Here is a 22,322-nt window from a genome sequence, read left to right on the forward strand (position 1 = left end):
AGCAGTCTGGACTAATCCTGGTACGTACAGGGAAAGGAAAATTGGTTCTTACCTACTGATTTTCGTTCCTGTAGTACCAAGGATCAGTCCAGACGCCCGCCCTTGGTTTTTGGAGAGTCCTTTCTGTATGTTGTCGTCTTCTTTACAGGAATTGGAAGGAATCTTCCTTATACATAGGTTATGCGCTGGTATGGTTTGTTTATTTCACCGCGTGTATTGTTGTAGTCACTGGTTGTTATGTTTGGGGATTTTTGTCCTTTAATTGATTATTCTGCTTTGATAGTGTATATACTGAAGGATCGCGGGTGGCACACCAAGTTAAGAAGGGGTGCCTTTTCAGTTTTTTCTCTGATTCCATCTGCTGGAAGGGAGACACAACCCAGCAGTCTGGACTGATCCTTGGTACTACAGGAACGAAAATTAGCAGGTAAGAACCAATTTTCCTTTATGTATTTTTTAAAAGCAGTTTAAAGTGTCTCATAAACATCATTTAACAGCTTAAGAAAATGTCCCTGCTGTGTGAATCCTTTCCTCCCTCCCCCATGGCTGCTCCTGCTGTTTGAATCATTCTCTTTTATTCAAATCTTTCCAAGTCTGATTCTTCATCGTCAGATTGTCTGAAGAAATCGTGGAACTGTTCTTTGGTGATGCCATCAGCGTAAATGTTTCTTTGCTGACCCCATCTGAAGCGTCATGCGATGCTGATTCATCTTTGTCTTCATAGTTGGCATCATCTTCTGATTCATCCATAGCATTGCTAATGCTGCATTTCAGGAATGACTTCTCAATCATTTCTGGTGGAATTGACTCCCAGGCATCTTTTACCCATTTCGCTACCAAAGCAATGTCTGGTTTCATCAGGTTCCCTCCTTTCGTTAACTTTTCTTGACCAGAACACATCCATTGTTGCCACGTATGCCGCAGTTGGTCCTTGAAAGGCTTGTTGAGACAGATATCTAACTGCTGGAGTATTGATTTCACACCACCTGGAATCACTGGCAACGTGAACGCCATTTTCTTTGCATTGTCCTTCACATTTATTTATTTATTTATTTATTTTTAAGTTTTTATATACCGGAAGTTCCTGTATACAATACATATCACTCCGGTTCACAATTAACAGAGAAAACTATCGCCGGGAAGGTGGTTTACATGGAGCATACATGGAACATGGAACATATCGAATAAACTATAATAAAGTACAATCTAATTTAAAACAATCTAATTTAAAACAACTATAATAAAGTACAATCTAATTTAAAACAACATCCTCTGTGTGTTTCTATGCTGATGGACGCGCAATCCATAACTGTTCATGAATCACGAACACCAACCAGACGGTGCTGCAAATTCTTTCAGACCTTTGGTCGCTGAATATTTTTCTTCTTTTGCCATTTGAAGGGCACGAATCCTAGTGCTCGAGCGAGTCACAGTGTAGCCATTCTGTCTGCATTCCATTACCCAATCTTTCAAATCCTTTTCCATTCCTTCAAAAGGCACCATTTTGAAACATAAGGCTTTCTTTGACTTTGGCATTTCTAGCAGCTTTTTTTGCCAATCTCTGACTAATTTTTCACTTATGTCAATTTCTCTTGCAGCCACACAATTATCGGCCTCCTTTGCACATTCTATAGTCTTCAGTTTCAACAATGCGGTGTAAGATGCTCATTTTCCTGAGGATAAGATGTCATTTATTCTAATGGCTATCCCTGCTTTCTGAATCCCTCCCTCCCCCCCCCCCCCCCCCCACCCACTGCTATCTGGACAATGATAGCACTTGCTCAGGAACGCCCTTCCTCTTCCCCTGCGGTCCCCCCAGTGTAGCGGTAGGACAGCTTCTCCCTCATTGCTATGAGGACGACGAACTTGTGGTCGCTCGGGTGTGTCCTCCCTCCTCCCCCACGGGGTCCCAGTGATGCGATTTGGCTTGGGAGGGAGGAGGTCATGCCCGTGTAACTGTAAGTGCCATCGTTCCGGCACTATGTAGATTGACCTGTGGATAAGAGGACCGATTTTAGGGTAAAATATTTTGACTTATACACGAGTATATACGGCACTTTTGTTCTTTTTCCTGTCTTTTAGTATTTTTGATACCTTATGCTTTAAAGTAAGAAGTGTGGATCATGTGTGTCGATATATCCTGTTCTTAAAAATCTCCTTACATGAGTTGCTCAGGCTTTTAAGTATCTCACAAAGATCAGGGATAGGCCAGTCCTCAGCAATGCCTTTATAAAGTGAAATTGTGGAAGTGCTGCAAGGGAATGTATCTGAAAATCTGTAACAGAGTGGGTGGGGGTAGCTGAAAGCTACTATTTAAATCAAGGGTTTAGCATCTCCGCTTTTAATAAGAAAAAAATGCAAAATCATGCATTTTAGGATGCAGAAATCCAAGGGACAATGACTGTTTTGGAAAGGAGATCTGGATGACATCTATGATGAAGCTTTATAGTCAGGATGATAGAGTTGAGAAGGCCTGAATGCATAAAGAGGTATCACTGGCGTGCAGTGCTGGAGACCAAATCTACAAAAGGACATTGTTTAGTTGGAGGCAGTTTAAAAGAGGGCCACCAAAATGGTGCATGGCCTGCACCGTAAGACTGAAGGAGTTAAAGATGTAGAAAAAAAGAAGAGAAAAGGGATGTGCAAACCATTTAAAGAAGGTCGCATGGTTCCATAGAATGAAAAGCCTAAGGACAAAGGGTCATCCTGTGAAACTGCAGGGATGTGTGAAAAAAACTTTCACCGAGGGGGCAGCGAACATCTGGAAGAGGGGAGAGGAGCCAGTACAGTGGCAGAATGCAAGCAGGCACAGGACAGACATTAATGGCAGAGGGAGGGAGAAGAATGCAGATGGAGCACAGCACAGTAAGAGGATACAAATAGGCAGACTGGGTGGGCCAAGTGCTGCTTTGATGTCTTCCATGTTTCTAGCAATGTCTTAGGGGTATGGGAATTTGAAGTGCATCTTCACAGAATGGCTGTGGCTTTCTTTACATTCATAAGGATAAGAATATCAAGAAGGAGGAACTTTCAAAAACTCTAAATAGCAGTATTTTGCTCTGAAATAAGATTTCCCCCCCCCTCTCTCATTCTGAATTCTAAGTTGTCCATTCATAATCCTAAAACCCTTTTTGCTAGACTTTGGGATGTTAATGTCTGCGCTTTCCTAGTCCACGGCTTCCCAAACCTGTCCTGGTGACCGCCCATCTAGTCGGATTTTCAGGATCTCCACAATCATTTCTACATGAGATCAATTTGCATACATGTGCAAGTTTATCTCGGGTATGTTCATTATGGATGTTCTGAGGACTGCAGACAGGCAGATGTGGTTCCTTTTCATAAGCCAGTAAGTCTGACCTCAGTGGTGAGCAAATTAAGGAAATCTCCGCTAAAATAGAGGCTAGTGCAGTTTCTGGAATCCAGTGGCTAAGAGCCGAGTCAGCATGACTTTACCAGAAGTAGGTTTTGTCAGATGAATCTGATCAATTTCTTTCATTAGGTGACCAGAGTTAGATCAGGGGAGAGCACTAGATGTAGTGTACTTGGATTTCAGTAAAGGCCTTTGAGAGTGTTCCGCATGGGCGATCTATAAATAAACTGAGAACTCTTGGTATGGGGCCTAAAGTGACTGAGTTATAAATTGGCTGAGTGGGAGGCAGCAAAAGGTGGTGACACATAAAGCCCACTCTGAGGAGAGGGACACTATTGTCTATGTGCAATAGGGATTGGTCCTTGGACTGGTTCTTTTCAACATTTTTATGAGTGACATTGTGAAAGTAATATTGAGGAAAGGTTTATCTTTACATGGTATATAGCCAGGAAGATGTGGGAAACACAAGGAGGTGATTTTAGCTAAACTCTCTAAAAATGGTCTAGGGTCTGGCAGCTAAGATTTAATGCTACAAAATGCAGCGCTAAGCATTTAGGATGCAAAAACCCACAGGAGAGATTCAGTATTAGAGGTGAAATTCTAAGCACGAAAGAAGAATGGGATCTTTTGGTGATCATATCTCATGATCTTAATGTAACCACATAGGTGGATAAGGTGACAGCAACAGCCAGAAAGCTGCTTGGCTGCATAGGGAGGGGAATGGTCAGCAGTAAAAGGGAGGGGATATTGCGCCCCTATAAAGGTCCCTGGTGAGACCTCACTTGGAATACTGTGACAGTTCTGGAGGCCGCACCATCAAAAGGATATAAACAGGATGGAGTCAGTCCAGAGGGTGGCGACTAAAATCATCAGTGGTCTTTGTGCTAAAGCATATGGGGACAAAATCTAAATCTGTATCTCACGGCAGGTTCCCTGTACATACCAATGTCTGGAACAGTGGGAGGTGGTGATGACAAGGACAGTCTCTGAATTCAGGAAAGCCTGGGAACAAGCACAGGGGATGTCTGAGAGAATGATAGACATCGTCAAATTGAGTGTTTGGTGTGGTTGGGCAGGCTGGATAGGCTGTAATGATCTTTCTGCCATCATGTTTCTAGGAAAGCTGACTGGCTGTGGTGATGTGAGAAGTCTTTTTCTAGACTAGGGCTCTAACTGCTGTACCATTTCCATTTCAGATCTCTGTGTTTTCCAGTTATTGGAACTTCAGTCCTTACTGAGCGAAAGCACTGCTATGGAAATATCCAGTCCCAACCACCAATTGCCATTTTCTTTGTAACTCCACAGAGTTGACATTGCAGGTACCCTCCTGGGGGGAGAGAGATATGTCCTGGAGGTGTTGTATTCCCTTCTCAGACCTCACTTGTTGCATAGAGTGGTATCTGTGCCCTCCATAGGTTCAAGCAGCAGCACAGAATCCGTGGGAAGTCTCAAGAATGGCAACTATCCAGATACCTACTGGGATACAGTGACCTTGGAGAGAAGTCCTGTGTAGCGCGCAAACACTATACACTTCATTCTGTATGATTATTTGCACTTTAAGTATACATCCGTTGTGGTGGACCAATGAAAGGGAATCTTTCTGTAGAAGCTCGTGGCATTTGCACATTTATTTATACTTTTTCATATGTTAAGGAGAATGGATTTATGGTCGGCTGGAAGGTGTCTACACATTCCACTGCATTGTAGCAAATTATGGCTTTAACATTCCATTTCCACAAGCACCCTAGTTCCACTGCTGTAGCCAGTAGGGCTTCCGCTGGGCAATTGATGATGTAACCCATTGGGCATAAAGATGATTTTGAAAACCAGGCCTGATCAGCCTCTGGAGGACCACAGATGACATCTCAGGTCTAGTCAATTATTTCTGTCTGCTATTTTTGGGGAGGCTAATGGGCAATTAGTTTATCTGATTGTTCATCATGCCACCAGACCAGTCCAGAATGCATGGTTTTAGCCCGTCTGCCAGCAGATTCAGATGGAGAACAACTGACTTGCTTATGACACCCCAAATAGGTCACTGTGAAGCCTGCAACACCTGTCTCCAGCACATAGTACAGATGTTGAGTCCTGGAAGTCTTTGGGACAAGTTGCTTCTACGGAGGTTTAGCTGGCTAAGTCTTTTCCCTGGTAGAGTAGGAACAAACATGGGAGGGAGTGTTCAGTGATCCCTCTTCTAGCATGTGCCTTTTGGCAGGGGTTTGAAAGCCAGTGGGATTGGCTTCCTCATTCTCTCCTTTCCCTAAGCCATTGCTGGAGAGCGAGTCTGTTCCCTGTTGGGGACAAAGAGTGATAGTAGCTGGAGAAATAAGAATGTATCTCTGCTTCTCTCAGGGAAGTATTAAATGTTAATTTTTTTCTTTCCTATTCATACCCAGATCAGTCCAGACTCCCACGTTGTGCCTCCCTGCCAGCATTAGCTTATGTTCCCACTGCTTCTCTGGTGGGGAAGGCAGTTCAGAGAAGGAGTCATGCTGCAAATCTAACACCAATGCTCAAATGAGCACTGCTGCTGATGTTTTTCCCATCAGTGTGGGAACGGTGGCCATCTTGGCTTCAGCAGCAGCAAAGATGTCTAGGGAGGTAGGGGGTTCCCCACCTTAATTATCTCCTACTGTAAAGAGCTTTGAGAGAGGGCAGGGAGCCTCTGAGGCAGAGGAGGACCCGCTAGGGTAAAGACTATGGAGTTTCCTTTGCCTTCAGAGTTTGTACTGCTTCTGTACAGGGCATATCTGGCTTAGCTAGAGCTAAGAGGTCTCGGTCTGAAATCAGCCTACTGGGATTCTTGGTCCATGAAGAAACCTAAAGTATCAAAGAAAAAGGGGTCTACAAGTGTCCAGAGAATCCTGGGACTGGTGGCTCTTCCAGTTAGCCCTAGGAATGACTCTGTGGAATCACGGGAGTCCAGTGTGTCAGCAGATGCCTCTCCTGGATTGGGTTCCATTCAAGACTTGTCAGATCCGGAAGATGCTCCAGACCATGTGCCAGTAGCCGAAGGGGATGACCCTAAGGTGGAATAAGGAGAAGCTGTGGCCCTTGATTCCATATGTTAAGGGGCTAAGTAACAAGGTCCCACAGGAGGAGTCCAACCAGGAGGGTGTGGATGGATTAAGGGGTCTGGCAAAGGCTTTTCCTTTCCACAAGTTGGTGAGAAAGTTGGTGATTAAGTGGATACCCCTCAAACCAGCCTGAGGTTTGGCAGAGTGATGGGTAAGTTGTACCCATTGTCAGAGGAGATGCTTAGTTTTGATGCTTCTGAAGGTGGATGCTTTTGTGTCTGCAGTGACTAAGACCACCATTTCGGTGGCTGGGTCAGTTGCACTAAAAGATGTTCAGGACCGGAAGTTAGAAGTTCATCTCAAGAAAATGAGATGTTTGCATTGGACATATGGGCTATAGTTTGCAATAGTTTTATGCAAAGACCACGTTTGCGCTGGGTCCAACACTTGCAGGCTAAGGAGAGAAGTGAGCCCCTTGAATCTCACTGGGAGCCCTTAGAACTTCCTGCACTAGATGCATGACCGTACTTCTGAAAGACCCTTTTTCCAGTTTTTTGGGGAATTGGTCACATTGGATCAGTGGGCTCTTTCAGTTATAAGAGAAGGCTATACTTTAGTTTTCTCATCCATTAAGGGACCCCTTCCTGGAATCTCCTTGTGTCTCTCTAGAAAGGAGAAGAGCTGTAAGGACAACTTTGAAGCATCTTCTACAGTTAGTAGCATTGGTTCCTGTGAAAAGATGAGTGGGAGTCAAGGCAGATATTCCATTTATTTCATGGTTCCAAAGAAGGAAGGCATGTTCAGACCCATTTTAGACCTCAAGCAGGTGAGCGAAGCCTTGAAGATAACCTAATTTCTACATGTAAACTCTTTAGTTGGTAACTCTAGCAGTGAGAAAATAGGAATTTCCTTGGATCTTTCCAAAGCATATCTTTGCATTCTGATCTGGCAGGCGCATCAACGATATCTGATGTTTGAAGTCCTGGGAGGAAATCATCAATTTTGAACACCACCCTTTGGTTTGGCTATTGCACCAAGGACTTTTGCCAAGGTGATGGTGGTAGAGGCAGCAGCATTATGAGGAGATGATGGGATGGTTCATCCTTAATTAGATAATTGGCTAATCCGAGCAAAGTCAGAAGAGGAGGCCTGATGTTTGTTTGACAGCAACACTAGTATAGCTCTTGCAGGATGTGGGGTGAGTGATAAACTTTGCCAAGAATAAGTTTATACTTTCTCAGACCCTGGAATACTTGCAGGTATGCTTCAACACCCAGAAGGCCATGATGTTAATGACACAGGAAAAGATAAGCAAGCTTACCTTGCAGGTATAGTCTGGGATTTTGTATAGATGTTGAGTTCCATGTTGGCAGTGCTAGATCTACTTCCATAGGTAAGTGCTCATATGAGGCCATTTCGGAAGTCTTTGACAAGAACATAAATGCCATTCTGAGTCAGACCAAGGTCCATTGATCGTGCACACACAACCCCCCCCCCCCCCCCCAGCATTTTGTCCCTGATAAAGGCAGTCGGGGTCACAAGTATCCATCAGATCCCCCAATTGTTGATCTGTTTCTTGTATCATGCTCCCAGGGATAAGTGCTGACTTTCCCCAAATCTACCTGACTAATAACTGTTTATGGACTTTTCCTTCAGGAACTTGGCCAGTCCTCTTTTTTTGAACCCCACTATGTTAGTTGCCTTGAACATGTCCTCTGGCAATGGATTCCACAGCTTGATTGGGCATGGAGTGAAAATATACTTCCTCTGATTTGTTTCAAATCTGCTGTTTGCTAGTTTCAAGGTGTGACCCCTAGTCCTAATGTTTGAAATAATCATTTGCTATTTACCCATTCCGTTTTATAAACTTCACTCATCCCCCCTCTGAGTCATCTGTTTTCCAAGAGCCCTAATCTGCTTACTCTTACTCTTACTCTTTCTTCATAAGGGAGCCTTTCCAGCCCTTTTTTGTCGCCCTTTTCTATGTCCGCTGTGCCTTTTTTGAGAGATGACCAGAATACTCCCAAGATGCAGTCGCACCATGGATCTGTACAAAGGCATTATGGTATTCATTTTTGTTCTCTATTCCTTTCCCAATAATTCCTAACATTCTATTTTCCTTTTTGCCTGCTGCCACACACTTGAGTCAAAGATTTCAAAGTGTCCTGGTCCACAAGCACTCAAGGTCCTCTTTCTGGGTGGTGACGCCTAACATGAAACCCAGCATCGTGTACTTGTACTTTTAAACTGCACCTGCCTTCCAGAAGACCAGTCTGCTAGTCTTACAAGGTCCTTCTGCAGTTCTTCATAATCCGCTGCCATTTTAATGAATCAAAACAATTTCATGTCATTCCTTTCTCCTGATCATTTATGAATATACTAAATAACACAGGTCCCAATACAGACTCCTGGGGCACTCCACTAGCTTATGTCTCCATTTAGAAAACTGACCATTTAGTCCTAACTTCAGTTTCCTGTCTTTTATCAAGTTACCAGGCCACATTAGGACACTACCTCCAATCCCATAACCTCCCAATTTCCTCTCAGGAGGGACTTAGTGTATTTGAATTTTCAGAAGGCATTTGACAATCACCCAGCTCACCTTCATCCGCATGTTTGTTTATACCCTCAAAAAAATCTAGTAACTTGGTAAGGCAAGACTTCCTTTTGTAAAACCCATATTGACTCTTCCCTCCATTAAACCATGTCTATTTATGTGGTCATTAATTTATTTTATTTTTTTTAAGAATAGCTTTACCATTTTTGCCTGGCACTGATGTCAGGCTCACCCATCTATAGTGTCTCAGATCACCCTGGAGCCCTTTTTAAGAACTGGTATCGCGTTGGCCACCCTCCAGTCTTTTGATACCATGGCTTTTTTAAATGAGAGGTTGGAAATCACCAGAAACAGCTTTATATAATTTCAGTTTTTTGAGTTCCTTCAGAACTCTGGGGTGAATACCATCCAGTCTTGGTGTTTTGTTCTTTAATCTGTCAATCTGAGTTATGTCCTCCAATTTCACAGTGATTTCATGTAGTCGCTCAGTTATCGTTATCAAAAATTTCTTCAGAGGCAATTAATTTCATTTTTCTGCTATTTCCTTATCCTCCCTGACAACCTCTTCTACCCTTCTGTTGTCTACCTGCCCAGTTCACAGGCTTTTTGCTTCAAATGTACTTGTGTTTACCTCTGTGGAACGTTTCTTTTCAAATTCTCTTAGCCTGCTTAATTTTTTTTTTTTTTAATATCTAAATTGTCAGTGCTTATGCTCTTTATTTTCCTTATTTAGGTCTGCTTTCCATTTTTTGAGTGACCTTTTGGCTTTAATTGCCTCTTTCACCTCACTATTAAAGTGGCAGAATTTTTTTTTTGTTTTTTCTCGCAACCTTTTTTATTGCACAGAATAAATTTTGTCCATACCTGTGGATTGCTCCTTCCAGTTTTTTCTAACATTTCTCTATTTAACCATAAACTCCATTTGTATAGCCAAATGTCACTGCAGTCATTTTCCTTAGTATTTGTTCTCCATTTACGATCACCAGTTTCAAGTGGATCCATCATCTTTATCTCTCTTGTACCAGGTCCTATGTGCCACTGAGAACTAAATCTAGTTCCCCCTCTTGTCAGTTCCATAAATGAGTCGCTGGAGCTGCCGTCGTCCAAAGGAAGAGATTTAAAAGGAGATTTGAAGGCTCTTCTTTTTTTTTTTCAGATGTTAAAAGAACCTTACTCAGACATCTGAAAGTAACCAATGCCTTCAAGAGGTCAGATCACTTGTGTTCAGTGGTCAAAGGAAAGCGGGTGCAGCCTTAAAGGCCACCATAGCTTATACTGCCACGGGGTTGTCAGTTCCCGAGGGTCTAGTCCACTAGCAGTTGGGCAATTCTGTGAGCTGAGAGGTTTTGTGTGTCACCAGAAGAGATTTATAGGGCAGCCACATGGGCGTCTTTAGGTGTTTCTCCATGCACTTTGTTGGATTTGGTCTCCTTTGGGACACGTGTCCTGAGGGAAGGATTGTCAGTTCATTCACAAACTAGAGGGGACTCGGGTACATCCCATGCACCCTAGACTGGTCTGGCGGGACAGTGAGGAAGGAAAAGGTTTCTTACCTGCTAATTTTCTTTCCTTGAGTCTTATTAGACCAGTCCAAGGTCCCTCCTAATTTTAAACCACATTCTCTTGTACAGTTTTTGGGGGTTTTTTGCCTTCAGTGTGTGAGATATTAGTTAAGGGCCTTGCTTACTGGAGAGTCCATTTTATAGAGGGGAAGTTTATCGTAGTTGGCTTTAATACAGTCATACTAAGGTGCTGCAGGCTTCACATTTGCCTTATATAGGGTGGCATGAGCAAGTCAGTTCTCGGACTCCATCTGCTGCCAGGGGTGGCTAAATGCATGCATTCTGGACTGGTCTGGTAGGACTCAAGGAAAGAAACCCAATTTTTCCATTAATATCTTGGATGTAGAAGGGAACTGGTGTAGCTCTAGGGTACTCGGTGCTAATCTACAGCAGGTCTGGTGTTCAAGTTAACAAAATATCTACATTAATTTTATAAGGGGGGCCAATTATATGCAAATCTAATTTTATTATGGATAATCTAAAAAACCAGAATATTTTATGGACTTTGAGGGTTGATATTTAATACCTCTGGTCTTAACCCATCAACATTGCTTTGAGTGGGGGAATTTGTATAACCCATCAAAGTGCTGGAGCCAGGCAGTTGCAAGTCTAATTCAGTTGCACCTAAGGGGTTTTATTTTGAAGGTCTTTGTTGTTTTGAAGTCTGGGCCATCACTAATTCCAATCATCGGGGTTCACAGAGGAATGATTATTGGCCTAAGTCTTTGAAATTCTTGGAAAGGAATAAAAAGAAAGCTGTTCTGTATTATGTAATACTTCAGAAGTACATAATAATCATCCTGTATCAATAAAAAAAAAAAAAAAAAAAAATAAGCTGCTTACCTTCAGTTCAGAATGCTTAGGTTTAGCCATGTCCCAGAGGCATTTGTATTACTTTCTCAGGTCTTGGTCAAAAGGTATCTCACATAGTGGGATCTGATTAGATCCTGCAATGTATGGTATAATCTGTGATCAATCGGATTTAGTGAGCTGTAAATATTAATTTTTTGTTACATTGCTTGGGGGCTGCTAGAAAGCCTTGTGAAAATGATGACTAAACTTTTGTCGATTAAAAATTGTACTATTGCTGGTGTCCTTTTGCAGTACGGCTTAGAATATGAGGGCACACCTTTCATTAAAGGGATCAGTCATTGTCCTAAGCTGCTGATGCATCTTGGGAGGGTAGGATCTTTGCCTTTCATCCCTTCAAGTTGTTTTAGACCAAGATGTCTAGAACCACCTTATTCTTTGGGTCGAATGTACCCAGATCACAAGGAATTATTGCCAGGGCTACATCCTGGATTTCTGTGATCAGATTTTAGCCTTGGGTGATGATGCTGACTCTTTGTTTTGGGCTAGTCAAATCATTAGATAGGGAAAAGTTAACAGTCTCGTAAGTGAAAGAAGTACCTTTTTGTCTTCCATTCTGTTTCAGTGACACTAAAATTTCTCTGAGAGAAGACCCTAGTCACTCACTTGAGCAGTGAATGTGGTCAGTAACTGCCTGCAGCATGTATTTCGTAATCCTTTAAGTGTGAACTAGAATAAAATGAGTTTAGTGCATATTTAATAAAGATCATGGAGTCACACTGCCAACTTTTGTGTGCTTAATGAAGAGCTGTGATAAAGTAAGGCTTTTCAGTTGCCCTGTGTGTATTTGTTTTCTCAAAGTACTCGTGACAAATGTTTTTTTGTGGTTTTTTTTCTGTATTTTACAATAAAAATGGATTAGGAAGCTTGCAATGCCTTCTGTCTTGCACTGACCATTCCCATTGCCTTTCTAGTTAAGTCTAATCCAGACTGCATGAGCTTTGCAATGATTTACTAGCGGCTGTGTCAGCAATAGCGTGACAGCCACAATACCAATTAAAACTGTGCAGATGATAGGGGGAAAGTCAGAAGAAGAAAAAGGATCCTCCAGTATCTGCAATGGATCTTATTGGAAAGTAAACAGAGCACACCGATGACTCGCCCCTTTCTGCTGTGTGTAGCTGTAGCTCATTTGCGCAGGATGTATTACCTGGGCTTTGATTCTAGCCTGGAAAGGTAGATGCAACAAGAGGGAAGGCTCATCCCAGCCCTCTGCCTGTGTTTCTCTCACTGCTAGCTGCCAGCCCGTGGCAGCGTGTCCTCACTGCAGCGAAGTCATTGCTTTCAGAAATGAGAGAGGGAGGCCTTGAAACAGGTAAAACTCAAACTGGAAGTTGTTCCAAGAAATCACACCTCTCAGGGCAGAGTATGGTGGGTTTTGAGAGGGGTGGGAGTTTGTTGGGTTATTTTGGGGGGAGAGGTGACAAGGGAGCAGGAGCAAGGTTTTAAACATCAGCTTGATGGTGATGCCCTCGCTAAAATCTTTCAAGGTCAGCCCGGTGCCTCAGTAGCAAGGGTTGATGTAGACGACCTGTGTTTAATAAGCAGCCTTAAGCTCCCCAGGGTGGGAGGATGCTTCAGAGGCAGTATTCACAACCCTGCAGGGGAGGGAATCTCAGCCATCATTCAATGGTGAACCCTGGTGGTCAAACTTAAGGTCCGTATTAACCACCTTCCACAGGGGGCCATGATGTATGGCCCCCTAGCCAAGGACTCACTGCAGTGGCTGGGCTGAGTTGCAAGGTGATACAAAATAAGGAAAAACTCAGAGACTTGCAAATAAAGCCTCATGGTGCCATAGGCCAGTAGAAGTGGGTTCCAACTGAACTAGAAAAGCAGGGGGGAACCTGGCAGGTCTCCTGCAAAAAAGGTGTAACGTAGCAAGCTGGAAGTTTCTGAGATGAGGAATGTTGAGAAACAGTGACCAATGATGAATGCTGCCTGGATATTGTTCAATGCAGCAGCTTGGCCTTTAAGCTCCCGCTGGGATCCTTCCCAGTTTCATCACAGGTATGAAGGAGGGGGCAGGGCCTTTCAGTGAATCTGCTGATAGCAGCTGCTGTTGCCCACAAGGGACACCTGCTCGCTTTCTCTAATATTTTGACCTAATGAAGGGTCTTACGAGCTCTCACCGCTAAGAAATTTACTTAGTATAATAAAAAGGTATCCCTGTTTTGTGCATGTGTGATTTTTTTTAAAATTAACTTTTATTCCCAGGCTGTAGGGTTGTCAAAGTGAAATTTGGCAAAACTTTTTTTTTTCTTTTTACTTTTCTGTTGCCCCTTTAGCCCTCCAGCTCACTTGGAAGTGGTCTTTTCAGGCTCCAGTGCTAGGGCAACTTTTCCCCCTCTTTAGTATCCTTTTCCGACCCAACCATCTCAAGAAAGGTCCTCTGTCTTGGGGCTATCCCCCAAGGCTTCTTACCCGAATGCAGTAAGACGGAACCTGAGTCTGGCCCCTAGGCATCGCTGAGTGACTGGATGAGGCTTCCCTTATCTGGGGCCTATGGCCTGCCTCTCTGCACCAGCTCCGGCCTGCCCGGGGAGGGACTCAAACCCAGGTTCTCCCCCTGGCTGCATGCAGCACTGCCACCGCACCACCAGGGCAGCCCTGAAAAATTGTTTCTAGTAGTTTAATTTGGGTGTTTGAAAAATAAATAACATGAGGCTGAGTTCCAAATTTAGGACTCTGTTAGGAGCCCATTTTCACATAAATTCAGGCCTGCAATTCATTTGCTTAGATTTAGGCTCCTAAGTTTGGGGCTTAGTGTTTGAAAATCAGTGCTAAGCTCCTAATTTAGTTACGCTGCCCTCTCTGCTGCCATAGCCACCCACTTTTTAGAATCCTAAATTTAAAAGTCTAGTGAAAATGGGAGCCCACATTTAAGCATTCAGCCCTTGTAGATTTTCAAAAGGGCCAATGTAAGAGCCTAATTCTCAAACGGGCCAATTGAGTAAAGACCACGGGCGAATGCCAGCTCTGCCGGGGCGTGCACAGGCCACTCGCCTGTGCGTGTGATTCTGTATTTAAATGAGACCCAGCAGACATTAGCGTGGCCCTAGCACCTCCTTTTGGACCTGAGCGGCGGCTGTCAGTGGGTTTGGCAGCCGACGCTCAATTTTGCCGGCATCGGTTCTCAAGCCCGCTGACACCCACTGCTCGGAAACTGGACACCGGCAAAATTGAGCGCCTGGTTTTCGAGCCGACTTCAAATTTTTTTTTTTTTACTTTTTTTAGCCTTCGGGACCTCCGACTTAATATCGCCATGATATTAAGTCGGAGGGTGCATAAAAAAGCAGTTTTTACTGCTTTTCTGTGCACTTTCCCTGTGCCTGAAAACAAGTGCGGCTTGGCTTCACATTTTGTTTTCTGAATCACGCGAGAATACCTATGAGGTTCGGCGGGTTGGATGCGCGTTTTCAGCCCCTTACTGAATAAGGGGCAAGGGAAAACGCGCGTCCAATGGCGGGTTAACAGTGCGCTCCGTTGGAGCGCACTGTACGGTATCGGCCCATTAGTTAGGTACCTAAACCATTGAAAAGTGACCGCCATGTTTTAAATATTTTAGAATTCATGTAGAATTGTGTTTTCAGACAAGAAGAGAGAGTGATTTAGTAGAAGAGTATGGCTGCGTTTTCCTTTTATCAAAGTTCACTTGTAAATGCCTCTGTCCTTTTTGTCTGTCAGTGGAACAGACCGTCAGTCCCACTGTTAACGACACCACGTGCGCTTGGGCAGTCCTAGGCAGCAGACTGTGAAATGTGGTGTGACGGCATTCCTCGTTCTGTAATTAAAATGGTTCACTATAACCCAAGTGAGAGAGTGCGTAAACAAGTTTTCTGCAAAAATCCCACACGGAAGCTCAGAAAGAGTCTATTAAAATGTGGGCACGAAATTTAACGTAAGAATTAGGTAACATCTGCTCTCTAACTAGGAAGTGTGTTTTGTTTTTTTTTAAAAGGTGCCCACGTCTGCACGTATCTCCCACTATGTGCACAAAAAAAGGGAGGGGGTGTGGTTTGGACAGGGCATGGGCGTTCTGGCTCTCTCAATGGAACCAGTGTGTAAATACTTGCAAACACCGGGATCCCCTGCCATATAACTTAACTTCTGCTATGGATGGTATGTAAATCAGAAAAGAAAAAAGAAGAGGTGAGCAGGGCTTTAAAGGTTGGTGTTAACAGGGGCAAAGGGAGGCTATTTAACTAGGGGGTTAGGAAGTCCTACCCCTTCCAACAGGCTGGGGGTGGCAGTGGGTAAACAGACCTTGACAAACTGGCTGGTGGATTGCATTGCCTTCTACTATGTGCAGGCAGGCAGGCCTTTCGCTAGCTGGCAAAATAAAGGCTCACTCTGTGCTGGCTATGGCGACGTCTGCGGCACGTTTGCCTGCAGTCCCCGTCGAGATCTGCTGGGCCACAACCTAGAGTTCTCATCAGACGTTTGTGGCTCATTATTGCTTGGATAAAGACAGACAGGACAGTGCCTTTGGTCAATCCGTCCTGCGCAACCTGTTCCAGGATTGACACAACTCTTCGTACCTTTGTGGTAAGCAGACAGTCTCCTGCTGTTGCACAGCGCCACAGTTGTGTTGTGCCTGTTGGCACCTGGTTTGGTTGCTGTTGGTCTCTCCTGTTAGCAGGGGCGGTCTGGAGCTTGGTATTCGCCCACATGTGAGGATTATCATCCTGCTTGTCCTAGGAGAAAGCAAAGTTGCTTACCTGTAACAGGTGTTTTCCTAGGACAGCAGGATATTAGTCCTTAGGAATCCTGCCCGCCTCCCCACAGAGTTGGGTTCTCCCTTTGGTTTGTTGACTTATTTTTTCGCTCATATTTTGCTATGTTACGAGACTGAAGGGGGACCTTCTGTGAATGCCCGGATAGTAGCAGACTGAGCATTCTCAGTCTGCTGGTCAAAGCTTCTAGGAACTTTGACAAAAGTTGTCCAGGTTGGGCTCCATAGGATGATGTCACCCACGTGAGGACTTAACATCCTGCTGTCCTCCCTGTTTTCCATTCTCTCTGTGGTGGGGCGATGTTGGGTCCTCACTAGCTAAGAAAAAAAATGGAGAAAAAATAAAACAACTGAAAACCTAACAAAATACAGAAAACACCTAGCCTACTATAAACAAGTAATTCTCAATACAAAGAGACAGTTCTATAACTCTAAAATAGACAAATATGCAAACAACCCAAGAACCTTATTTACATAGTAAGAAATCTCACTAATGACAAATCTGACTCTCCACAAAACCTTCCAGTAAATAGATGCAATAAAATAGCTACGTTTTTCAATGACAAAATTAAGAACCTAAAAACAAAAATTCCAAATGCAATGAAACAAGAAATTAAAATGAAAAAAAGAGATGTTAAACAATGGTCAACATTCAATGAGGTATTGGAACTGGAAATTGAATCTATACTAAAAAAATTAAATCCTGCCCCACATGCATATGACACAATAACAACCGTAGACATAAAAAAAAAGTAGCCAACACAGTATCCCTGACATTAGAGGAAGGATCCATGCCAGACGCACTAAAAGGAGCAATCATAAAACCAATTTTAAAGAAGAAAAACAGCGACCCATTTGACCTGAGCAATTACAGACCAGTATCAAACCTACCCTTAATTGCAAAATTAATAGAAAAAAAAACTATACAAAAGCAACTAGCAGAAAACCTAGATAGCAATAATATCCTGTATCCTTCACAACATGGCTTTCAAAAACACTATAGCACAGAGACACTACTGCTTGCGCTGACAGATAACATCATGAGGGGTTTCGATAGTGGTAAACATTACATTCTAGTGATGCTAGACCTGTCAGCAGCCTTTGATACTGTAAATCACGACATACTTTTAAATAGACTAGAAGAAATAGGATTAAGTAACAAAACTATCAAATGATTTAGATCATATCTAAGTAACATATTTCCAAGTACAAATCAAAGACGTAATGTCAGAAAAAATAAACCTTCAAACAGGAGTACCACAGGGATCTGCACTATCTGCTACACTTTTCAACATATACCTGTTACCATTATGACACCTGCTGGCTGTTCTGGGCATCACACACTATATATAAGCTGACGATATTCAATTAATATTACCCTTCGATGACACAATTGAGAAAACATTAAACATAGCTAACATGTATCTAGATATCATCGAACAGCTACTAAACCAAATGGAGTTAGTAATTAATATAGAGAAAACAGAATTCCTACATTTAGAACGCAAAAATATGGAGATCATTCAGAACCCAATCACACTCAAAAACAACCAACAAATAATATTAGCAGAGAAAGTATGGAACCTAGGAGTAATAATTGACATGGAACTAAGCTTAAAACAACATATATCTTTAAAAGTAAAGGAAGGATATGCCAAACTCATGGTTCTCAGAAGACTTAAACCACTTCTAACAACCGCCAACTTTCGATTATAATTACAAGCATTGATATTTGCAAGCACTGATTATTGTAACGCCCTTCTACTGGGTCTACCATACACCTCACTAAGACCACTACAAATTTTTCAAACACAGCTGCAAGAATTTTGACTGGCAAAAGTAAAAGAGACCACATCACCGAAACATTTGCTGAATTACACTGGCTTCCCGTTGAGCAAAGGATACAGTACAAAATACTATGCACCATACATAAATTAATACATAACGAAAAAGCAGACTGGCTGAACACAGCCCTTCGCGTACACGTCCCTAACAGAAACCTAAGATCAGCCAACAAAGCACTCCTAACTATTCCATCAATCAAAACAGCAAGACTAACACAAGTAAGAGAAAGGGTGCTATCCTTGGCTGGACCTATACTATGGAACTCCATGCCCTTGGAGTTAAGATTACAAAGAGACAGCAAAACCTTTAGAAAAAGTTTAAAAACCTGGCTCTTTAAACAAGCTTTTCAAAAAGAGAAGGGAGAATAGAACCCAGGGAAGTGCAAGGTACGAACAATTGAACACCCACACAGACTGCAGTAATCATTAAGTGTGTAGTTTTTTTATTTATAGTTCATCACTAAAGGATAAGTTACAATTATAAAGCTAGTTTTGTACCCAAACTGATATAGAGAGATTTGGATATGATTTATCACATTTACTAATTAATAGTGATTACAAACTATGTTACCGAACCTTTTGGCACCTGTGTAAACTGATAGATTTCAGTATCATTACTTTTATGTGCCTTACTGTAAACCGTTGTGACAGTATCCATCTTAACGACGGTATAGAAAAGATTGAAAATAAAATAAATAAATAATCACTGGAGAAAGCAAGTTAGCTTACTCGTAAACAGAGTTCTCCATAGCAGCATGGATTTAGCCATACTTAATACCCACCCACCTCCCTGGAGAATTGAATACCTCACTTAAACTTTGGAAGAGAGTGAGGGGCTCATGAGGAAGTGTGCATGCAGGAACTCCCATGCATGTTCAGTAAAAGTCTTACCGAGAGCTGGGTCCATGTCTGTGCTGCTGAATATTGTCATCCATGCGTTCTGTATAATTCATCTTGTTGTCTATGGCAAACCCTGTTTAGAGGTAAGCTACCTTGCTGTCTGCAACACCTTGATTATATGAAGCTTCTGACTACCACTGACTTTTTTTTACTAGACAGTGAAAAACATCTTCATTTGAAATCAACTAACCATGAAGAGCTTTTAATTTTCTATGAAAAGTCTGTATGCTCACTGTTAGCTAGAGCTATCTCTTTTATTTTTAAGTGGTTGTCTTCTCCTAGTTTGTGCAACAAGAGCTGAGCATTTGCTCATGAGTGAAATTTTGGGACTAACCAGAAATGAACGAACTATAAGAGCTGCCCTTGGAGTTGACAGCAACAGCTAATAGGGGAAGAGCTGCAAGAATATATTCACTTATTTGGTTAATCTTGAGTATACACTTTATCCATAGGTCCCAAAGTGAGAGTCATAGAATAAAAATGCAAAATCATAAGCACTTACCATACTAATACAAATTAAAATCAATTAATATAACCCAAATCCAACAATAAGTATTGCTAGTTTAACCATAATACTCTAAAACTAAAACTGCAATAAAACTAAAGAACAAGAGAGTGTTCTTACATTTCTTAACCAAAACTCCCTGATGGATCAGCTTAAAATATGCTCTTTTTGTTTACAAAAAGAAGCTAAGCTGAAAATAAACTGAAAGGACAACAGGTCGTCCTTTTGAAGGAGGCTAACTATTCAAAAGCTGCTACTGGAAAGGCTTGTGCATACAGCCAAGATTTCAAAGGTTTCCTAAAGGTAAGGTAGCTTTGCTCTAAGTGAATAATCTACTGCTATTTAACATTCCTATAGCATTACAAACCATACGCAGCACTGTACAATTTAAGGTCTGACAGTAAAGGCCTTGTCATCTAAATCAGATATGAAATTAACTCCAGCCAATTGCTAACTTTGCAGAGTGCCCCTCTGGTTGTCATAAGGCTCAGTCAAACCTAGCTGGAAGGTCATAAGCAAATGTATATGAATGGGCTTACCAATGAAAGAGGCCTAGCACCAGACTTCAGCCACTTATGAGCAAGATCCTGATGTTTCCTATACCAGACTATCCTCAATAGATATAGGTCACTGTTTGCCGAAACAGTTTGATGCCTGAAATCTGGATGTTGTATTGGACTAATACTTGACCAGGATTCCTCACATACAATGCCCAATCCAGATCACATTTACAAACAAATTGTTGAAGCCTTTAAGGCACATATTGCCCCCCCCCCCCTCCCCCACCTGTTCAAGACCACACCGTCCCTTGTATTATCTCAATTGGATTAATATAGTGGTTTATATATATAGGTTTATTACAAAATAAATAATGGCTTATACCCCTCATGTATCATATAAATTGCTAAGGGTGCTCCAACTTATGCAGCATGCGGCTGCAGATGGGTTAAATGGACAATGTAGGAATGATCTCATCACACCAGTTCTTATAAATCTCCTGAAGTTTTGGCTATTAGTTTTAGTCAAACTTCTATGAACCGATTCTTCCTGTATTCTAAGAAACTTGAGTGGGTGGTATAAGTCCATCCGCTCATTATGTTCGATTGGTCAGGGCCAATTGCAAGTGCCAGTTCATCAGAATGATAGACTTCAGAAGACTAGGGCTAGGGCCATATCATATGTTGTCCCAGTCCTTTGGAACTCCTTGCCAGCAGGGCTTAGGGTTAAGGAAGATGTGTAAGTATCTAGAAAGATAAAGGCAGTCCTTTTTAGGAAAGCATTTGAATGACATGACAGTTTCTTATGTATACTACATGAATCCTATGTTTTAATAGTTATTAATTTATAATGTTTTGTTTTAAGGATATGTATTTTTAATGTTTTTAAGTATGTTAAATTGTACGCTGCATGAACTCTTGTTTTGCTGGAACCTGTGGAATGTAAGTTTTTAAAATAAATGATGACAAGCGAAGCTGTGCCTATGATGCCTGCATATAAAACCATCAGCACAGAAGTCTAAACAAAGATCACAATGGACAACAGGAAGTGCTGGGAACACAAGACAGTGCAGAGTCTTGGCAGCACAGCAAGATGCCCTGCTAAAGAATTTGATTTGGTCAGACTTCTGAAGCAGCTAACTTCAGGTGCTATAAATCTTAGATGGGGGTAACAATTTTAAGTAATAAGCCTTGTTAAATTTTGGGTGAATTCCTATTTTTAAGTGATAGCTCAGAACCAGTAAAGTTACTGGAAAAAGTGGGGTCACATAGCTTATAATTGGTTTCAGCATGGTTACAGAACCTGGGGAGGTGAAGAGGTCCACTGAGGGTTAGCTGTATACCAACTGGGAACCAGGGAGGTAGTGTGTTCCACTAAGGGATGGTCCATTCATACATTATAAATATAATTAGCCTGGAGATTAATTTGGGGCAATAGAAATACAAGATTATGAGATTAGGCTTATGATTTGTTTTCCCTGTGCTTATTCACATTAAGCTTAGAATAGCATGTTTTCAAATGCCTAGAAAAGAAGGGAAAAATTATGGGCAACAACTAGAGAAACCAATGATAAAATGCCCCTTCCAAAAAACAATGGAGGAAGGAGCTGACAATTTTTACACTTATAAAGTAAGAGAATATACAATTTATTAAACTCACACAATGTTTATACTATGTGGCTTTTGTTCAGTGAGGGAGAAGTGCAGCTTCTGTTGTGTTCAGTGACATTACTAGCTCTATTTGTTTTACTGTAATAAGTATACAGAAAAATGATTAAAAATGCAGCTTTATATTCTATATATTGAAAAACTCCGTGGTTAGAACTTGGGTGCATTCTTATCTATCTGTGCCTAATAATGTGTCTTCCCAATAGCCTGAATGAGCAGCAATGTTCTTTGATGACTATGAATAACCAGAACATTGTTGTCTTTTTAATTAGAGCCATCTGGTTCTGAACAGCTGGGATATTTGCAATTCATCTTATTTAATGTGGGACATGCTATTCATGGAACAGCTACTCCCTTATTAATATTTTCATTTTCTGAGAATGATCTATGGCTGTTTCTTTTCTTTGTTTGTACTGTATTTAAAATAGTCTTTTTTCCTAGAAGAACAAAATAGAGCATTACTAGTTTAAAACGCAAACTGAAAAGATGTTTTGAGAGGCAAGTCCCAACTTCATATCCAGCTCCTCCTTTTCTTCAAACATTTATAGGCTGATGCAATAAGGTGTACGCAGCAGCATGCACAGTTTAACTCACAGCTGTGTGCATGTTTGTGTGCAAACTTTCCAGGGTGTATGCATTTTTAAACTCCTGATGCATTAGCATATTATTTGCTTACCGCATTGGGAGTTTTAAAAAATTAGTTTGCGCATTAAGAAAATGAGCACTGAATTTCAGCACACAGTTTAACTGCCCAGCTTATTATATTTGTTAGGTAAATAGAACAGCCTCTCACTGAG

At 41.9% G+C, this 22,322-nt stretch overlaps 1 protein-coding gene across 2 annotated transcripts in view; it reads left to right on the forward strand.

Annotated features, from left to right (window-relative positions):
• ROGDI (rogdi atypical leucine zipper) overlaps positions 1 to 12,245 on the forward strand; it is a 46,535-nt gene extending 34,290 nt beyond the window's left edge. For both annotated transcript variants that reach the window (XM_029576337.1, XM_029576338.1), the window contains one exon: positions 4,567 to 12,245. In XM_029576337.1, the coding sequence (XP_029432197.1) occupies positions 4,567 to 4,608 (42 nt within the window). In that variant the 3' untranslated portion in view covers positions 4,609 to 12,245. The remainder of the gene's footprint in view (positions 1 to 4,566) is intronic.
• The last annotated feature ends 10,077 nt before the right edge of the window (positions 12,246 to 22,322 follow it).

This window comes from Rhinatrema bivittatum, chromosome 14, assembly GCF_901001135.1.
Source record: "Rhinatrema bivittatum chromosome 14, aRhiBiv1.1, whole genome shotgun sequence".
NCBI classification, from domain to species: Eukaryota; Metazoa; Chordata; class Amphibia; order Gymnophiona; family Rhinatrematidae; genus Rhinatrema; species Rhinatrema bivittatum.